At 36.2% G+C, this 6,546-nt stretch overlaps 2 protein-coding genes, 1 long non-coding RNA gene and 1 pseudogene across 5 annotated transcripts; 2 read left to right on the top strand and 2 right to left on the bottom strand.

The window, feature by feature from the left end:
* LOC104722200 (stigma-specific STIG1-like protein 1) lies at nucleotides 1-523 on the top strand. Its single transcript, XM_010440336.3, has one exon. It carries the CDS (start codon nucleotides 68-70, stop codon nucleotides 521-523), a length of 456 nt encoding a protein of 151 aa, XP_010438638.1. The 5' UTR covers nucleotides 1-67.
* A 781-nt stretch (nucleotides 524-1,304) lies between these two features.
* LOC104722198 (uncharacterized) lies at nucleotides 1,305-3,363 on the top strand. 2 transcript variants are annotated; one of them, XM_087474492.1, is made up of 7 exons: nucleotides 1,305-1,401; nucleotides 1,520-1,576; nucleotides 1,906-2,019; nucleotides 2,120-2,210; nucleotides 2,424-2,749; nucleotides 2,855-3,076; nucleotides 3,156-3,363. In XM_087474492.1, the coding sequence occupies exons 5-7, from the start codon at nucleotides 2,468-2,470 to the stop codon at nucleotides 3,171-3,173; spliced, it is 522 nt and encodes a 173-aa protein (XP_087330618.1). In that variant the 5' UTR covers nucleotides 1,305-1,401; nucleotides 1,520-1,576; nucleotides 1,906-2,019; nucleotides 2,120-2,210; nucleotides 2,424-2,467; the 3' UTR covers nucleotides 3,174-3,363. The 2 variants fall into 2 exon arrangements, with proteins under 2 accessions (XP_087330618.1, XP_010438636.2); XM_010440334.3 differs by having other exon boundaries at nucleotides 1,305-1,420.
* Nucleotides 3,364-3,533: 170 nt separating this feature from the next.
* LOC104727719 (fimbrin-1-like) lies at nucleotides 3,534-6,243 on the bottom strand (annotated as a pseudogene). Its single transcript, XR_015571314.1, has 10 exons — nucleotides 6,154-6,243; nucleotides 5,987-6,109; nucleotides 5,665-5,890; nucleotides 5,378-5,549; nucleotides 5,223-5,261; nucleotides 5,066-5,134; nucleotides 4,863-4,979; nucleotides 4,374-4,526; nucleotides 4,033-4,232; nucleotides 3,534-3,937 (listed from the first exon to the last, which is right to left on the bottom strand). The product of XR_015571314.1 is annotated as a fimbrin-1-like (transcript).
* Nucleotides 4,562-4,813, bottom strand: LOC147933700 (uncharacterized). Its single transcript, XR_015572069.1, has 2 exons — nucleotides 4,702-4,813; nucleotides 4,562-4,665 (listed from the first exon to the last, which is right to left on the bottom strand). It is a non-coding gene; the product is annotated as an uncharacterized LOC147933700 (long non-coding RNA).
* Nucleotides 6,244-6,546: the final 303 nt, after the last annotated feature.

Below are 6,546 nucleotides of genomic sequence, written 5' to 3'. Positions count from 1 at the left end.
AAGAAAAAAGAAGAACAACCTCTCTCTCTCTCCCTTTCACGCACACAACCCCAAAGCTCCGAAGAAAATGGCCCTCTTGAAGCTACTCGTGACCATCGCTATAACAACCGCAATCACAATCGCAGTCATCACAACCAGAACCACAACCACCACCACCGTGGAGCTCACGAGCTTCGATGTACCGGGTACGCCTACTATAAGGCCAAGTCGGTTCTTGGCTCAGAAGGAAGTAGGCGAGCGAAACCCTAACGCTGCGGACCATTGCAACAAGGACCCTGAAATATGTAATCTCTACGGAGGCGGAGGAAGCAACTCGACGGTGACATGCTGCAGCAACAAGTGCATAGACGTGAGCAATGACGACAAGAACTGCGGCGCGTGTAAGAACAAATGCAAGTTCTCACAAACATGTTGTCGCGGCCAATGCGTTTACTTGGCTTACGACAAACGTCATTGTGGACAGTGTAACAATCCGTGTGAAGTCGGCGAGTTCTGCGTCTATGGTCTATGTAACTACGCGTGAATGAATGATCGATCCATCACACGAGAAGACTGAAGAGCCGGGGCGTATATAAAGTACACCGCAATCTAACTAAAGCTAATTAAAACTCTATTACATATTACAAACAAAGTTGAACATAGCTCTTTGGATTTTTATTATTTTAAGAATTTACTCTTCTTTACTTTTTTTTTTTTGTGTGTTTGGGTTATGTATGGACATAAAAAATATATTCATATACTCTTTTAAAAACGTTTAACAATTTTAAACGACATTTTTAAATTCAGTTGTTAGTGAGAGAGTAGTGTTGTGGGGGTTCTGTTGAATCCTTTGTATAAAGGTGTGTGTAGTTCTCATTTTATCTCCTGCTTGTACTGCTCTTGTCCGAGGAAATGCGGTTAAGTCGGTAAATTCAATTATGAACTGGAGAATATTGTTTTAATGCAAATTTTAATAACAAATTATATATATTTTTACATTGTTTTCTTATATATCTTTCAGTTTTACACGTTAAGGGAAATTTGACATGGAAGCTAATAAAACTACTTGATCAGAGTCACAAGTAGTGTTTATATGATTTGATTATCCAAAGTATATAACAACAATTGATCGCAGATGATCGTACCTTTAATTAATATCTCATCAAATCTGGGTGTGTGTGTTTGTGCTATATTTTGCATTCATGAAAAGCCCAAGAATTTAAAAAGGCCTGGGTCAATAAAAGTAAAAACCGAGCCCAAACCAAAATAAGAAAAAAAAGAAGAAGAAGATGAGGATATAAATAAGTAATAGAAAGTCTAGGGTTAAAGTTTCCACTTCTTTCACTTCTCTCCCGCTGGCAACGGGGAAAACCCAAAAGTCTTAGGATTAAAGCTTCCGCTTCTTCCACTTCTCCCTCCACTGTAATCCTTCCATTCTTTTGTTTCTTTTTTTTTGTTTCTTTTTTTGTTTTTTCTCATTTTGAGCTTTTATTTTAACTGTTAATGGCTTCGCATTTGTTCGTTTTTTTGGGATTTACAGGAAACGGGCGATGATGCACTGAAAAAGAAGCAGAAGATACGTGAGCCCAAATCTCAGGTTACCGATTCACTTAATTTCTCTATTTTTGTTAATCATTTTTTTTTTTTTTTTTTTTTTTTTTTGTGTAAGAAATATGTCTGTAAGTGTATCTGTCTTTTCTATATAGATATATCAAACGGTTTTCATATTGATTTTATTTTTCTCTATTTTTTTTTTTTAAGTTTGTAATGAAGCTATATTTGGTATGATAATTATTAACCACAAATAAAAATTAATAACTAAAAGTTTTCTTTGTTAGTAAATATAAATTTGTTGATTCTCTTTGAAAATTCACTATTTACATGATTCATTTAAGTTTGTATTTGGGTTTCCAATTAATTGGTCAGGAGGAGATGAGAAAATCTTTCAAATAAGTGAAAGATATATGCAAAAATATCAGAGATTTGCTGAAGAAATTACCCCAAAAAACCGATGTCCCTGGCGTTTTTGCCAAATGGCAGGTATGTATATATATTTGTGGGTTGATTTTCCCTTTTTTTAATGAATGCGTTAAGTAGACAACTTAACATGTGTTTGTTTTTCTTCTTATTTTTTCCCCAGAAAACCACCCAATCTAAATGGTCTAAATCAACTCACCTATATTCTTGGAATAAGAATGATATTCTTGCCGGTCAGTGTGTTCAAACTGAAGGTATATTAATCTTTTAATAATTTTATATACATAGAATTATATATGAGCTCTGTTTTATGTATTCTTGATTAATTATTTACCGTAAGAGAGAATATATTTAGATTCATGAATTTGTTTTGGTTCAAGAATTTTGTAGGAGATAACTAAAAGTTTTCTAGTGAATTATATGACAATATAATTAATTGGCTCTCTTTGTGTTTTTTTTCTCTAAAGACAACTGTTGGGCTATATCATTTTACAGACAGTGGTATGCACTCATGAAGATTAAAGGAGTTGCAGGAGCCAATTTAACTATTGAAAAGATCATGGATGGCGTTCCCCTCTTTTATCAAGCTAAGAATCGGACATTGAAGTCTATACAACATCTGGTGGATTTCATGAAAAACGAGGGGTACGTGGAGGAAATTCTTGTTCATAACAAGCCGGAAGAAGAATCTCAGAGTGAAGATTTTGAAGGATTAGTTGAGCGTCTATTGTTAGATGCACCCTTGGTGGTTGAAATTGATCAGTTCCCAAGTTATTTCACGTCCCAAGGAAAGGTAAAGTTTCTAATCAAATTATGTGTATGGAATTTGGTTAACATTGAATTATTTATTTAAATAATATTTTTTTAAATGTAATGGTTATTTTAAATGTTTTTTCAGGATTTATTGCATCCAACATCCACGGAGCTAAAGAGACAAGCATATGAGGAGTATCCTTCTCATCTTGCGCTGTTGACTGGCCATGGGTATCTTTTAGAGGAGGGTAAAGAACCGTTGGAGTTTTGGGAGTTGTATGATTCCTATGGTATCGATTGGGGATACAGTGGGCTCACATGGATTCTAAAGGGTCATGGCCTCATCAAATCAGCTTACGAAATGAGGGTACAGTAAATTCATATATATAATAAATACATGTGTATAAATTATTAGTTTTTGTCTAATATTATTTTTTGTGTTCTAGGTCAATCGTCAAGAGTGAAACATTAACTGATCAATGGTGAAGGCGAGATTATTTAGTTGTTTTGTAACCAGGAACATATTAAACCCTGATTTTGTTGAATATATTTTGCTGGAATGACCCTCGTGTATTTAGTATGCTATATTCGTATTATCTAGAAAACTCGGCAGCTTTCTACTGCAAATGGGCTTCAACATATTTCTTTTTGATTTATGATTTTCTTACACTGCTTTTGCTCTTCTTTGCTAACACTGGTTGTGTTTCAATTCGAATATTTTTGAACTTTAGTAAAAAAAAAAGTAGTATAGTTTAATAATGGCAAAGATTTGTGCTCCCAAAAACAATTAAGTTCAAAAAAATAATGTGAGACACAAGACAAAATATGTAAAATAGGGGATTTAGTGCAAATATTATATGTAGCATTCAACCTCTTCTCATCATCATGTATGTTAAACAGAGTAAGTAACTAGACTCTAGTTAAGAAAGTACTGAACCTGTTTCACCCTTGGCGACAAGATTCCAGTTTACAACTTGGCTCTACCGCCGATAGAAGGTTAAGGAAGCATAACCCGCTTGATAGACATATTTATGGCAAGTGTTTGAAGTAGTAATCGTAAAGAAAGGAACCTTGAAACTCTAGATTCGCGATTTTCTCCCCATGGTTCGTACTTTCCTGTTGGCCCAGCTGAGGATATCCGCATCAGTCATCTCTTTACCTAGTGTCCGAGATCTGAGACTCTTGAGAAGTTAGAGCATATGGAATCTCACCAACTGCCATAAGAGACCTGAGATAAACAACCATATCTCCAATTTGTAAGGCGATCATCTTCTTTCATCAGGCTAACAAATATTGAAACATGATCTCTCGGGTAATGATTACCAAGAATGAGCTTCTTATTCCCTTGAACTATGTCATTTCCAGCTACATTTACAAGTGATAAATTCAGCTGTTTCCCGATCTTTACGACTTGATTGCAGTTCTCTACTTTTCTAAACGGCATCTTAATCGGCGGTTTGGAAGCATGCTCCCAGTTGACAGAACCGGGAGAGATCTTGTCAAGAACCTCCAGTAGAATCCATCTGCATAAATTAGTAAATAGAACGGACAAAAGTCTTCAGGACAAAAGAGGGTTTTCAGTGTTTTTTTCAAATGCAACATCATCAACTGCAGGTACAGTTTCTACTGATTGCTTGGTTTACTAAGCTAAAAATAAAGCTTACCCATTTTTAACATCTTCAAATACATGATTGACATAACTGTCAATCCCGAGGCTGTTGATCCATAGTCGGTAGCATCGTTCATCTCTACAAGTCTGTAAATCTTCGGTTATCATCTCCGCAAATGAATACTTACCATCCGTGTTTAGGCCATTCCTGCAACAAGTACAGACAGCTAGAGTAAAATCGAGTGCATAGGAAACAAAAAAATTAAATCTTAACTGTTTACACTTTCTGTATGATTACACTTTCTGTTACACTTATAACAAAGTACACTTTCTGTTAAACAAAAAACCTTGAGTATGATTACACTTTCTGTTAAACAAAAAACCTTGAGTATGATTACACTTTCTGTTTCTTTTATGACTTATATATAGTTCATATTATTTCTCTTATACAAGTACAATCGTGAATTGAGAATCGCCTAACTAAAGATTTGGATAAGCAACAGAGAGAGGTTTCCTCCAAGTAGTACTTTCAGAAGCCAAATACCTTCAAATGCGCAGAAAAGTTTGAGACGGTTTTCTTGTAACCTCCTTTCTTAAGATGGAAGTTCATCCATTTAAGTAAGGCTTTCTCAGAGGGTAATCTCAGCAACTTCTCCACATCCTGCAACAGAGATAAACTTGTTATCACTAGTTAGATTACAAGAAGCATCTACATGGCTGTAAATGTGATTGGTATAGCTCAGTTACATCTCTGTCCTCAACCAACTCAACAAGCTGAGGCGTCTTCTTTAAAATGAGATCAGCGAGTAGTTGAATCTTCAGTTACCAACAATATTTAGTTAATACTCGATCCCACTGAAGGAAAACTAAGAAACACAGAACGGACAAGTGGATGTGTGCGGACCTTTATGAATTGTGAAACCAATCCAAGCACCAGGTGAGGCTGGGCTGCCAAACATCATATGACCTCCCTGGTCAGAGTAGTGCACATTCATCTCAGCCGTTTGGCCAGTAAAAAACAAATTACACTTGCACAGAATACTAAGAAGAGAAACATACCGGTCCTTAGGCTAGGTCCTCTGTCCCAATATTAACAACAGTGCATCCAACGGCTTTGGCAGAGTTTAGACAAAGCGTGTAATTCTCATTTCACTCCCACGGGTTGAGTACACTCTTCGTGTTGATTGCTCGTTCATCTATTGTCCCCGGAACTGCTACATTTATAAGCTTACTACACCAAAAAGGAAGGAAGAGAAACGCATAAAAGGCAGAAATCATATGCATTCTGTACGTGTTGAGATGGACTCTTAACATATGAATGTAAAGAAATCATATGCATTCCTTACCACAGAAGTACGCTTCATACAAATCATTAGAATCAGGGTCAAGAGGAAGGAACTGCTTCAGAAAGGGGTCATCCCCAAGATATCTGTTGATGTGCTGAACAAAAGGACCCTTCTCAGACTGATAGATAGTGTGAAGAAGTGTCGTAGTACAAGCTTTAAGAAACGCGGATGAGTTCTTATGACCACCAGATTTCTCAGCTGCTTTACCTAGCAAGTTATGATATATCTGCACATAAAGATCAATCCAAAACCATATTCTATAAATACACCACACTGATACTCAATTTTAAAACTTGATCCATTAAGAAACAAAGAAACATACCTTGAGAAACTCTTCAAAACCCACATCACTGGTTATATCAGAACCCAATTCACATAGCAGGGGTCAAAGATAAAAACTACACCACAAACCAAAACGATTACATCCACTGTAAGACATGTAAGACTGTATATAGAAAGAACGATGAAAAAAGGCAAAAAAGAAGAAACCTTGGAATGGAGAGTCCGAAGTTCGACTTGAGTGAACTGATTCTGCAGCCATGGATCCGAAACGACAACACCCACGAACCCAGACGACATCTCAACGTGGTTTACCATTCACGGGGAAAAGAAAGTTTCAATCTTTCCCCCACAAAATCACCTAAAACCCTTCTTAGACCACAAATATAGAAACCCTCCGTTCGATTCTCCAAGGAAACAGATTCATCTTAAAGCTCAACTCATAGAAATTTGATGAATTTTAATCTGTGGCTGAGAAAAAAGAAGAAGCAAATATCTCACCGAATGAAAGATTTTGTCCTTAATATAGCAAAGAGAAGCGATGATATTAATCTCAGAACAGGACAAAACTGAGGTAACCGACCAAATCAAGAAAGATAAAGA

Source organism: Camelina sativa, chromosome 11 (assembly GCF_030686135.1).
Source record: "Camelina sativa cultivar CO46 ecotype springtype chromosome 11, ASM3068613v1".
Lineage (NCBI taxonomy): Eukaryota > Viridiplantae > Streptophyta > Magnoliopsida > Brassicales > Brassicaceae > Camelina > Camelina sativa.
Note: the sequence above shows the minus strand (reverse complement) of the source record. Positions and strands in the feature narration are given on the sequence as shown.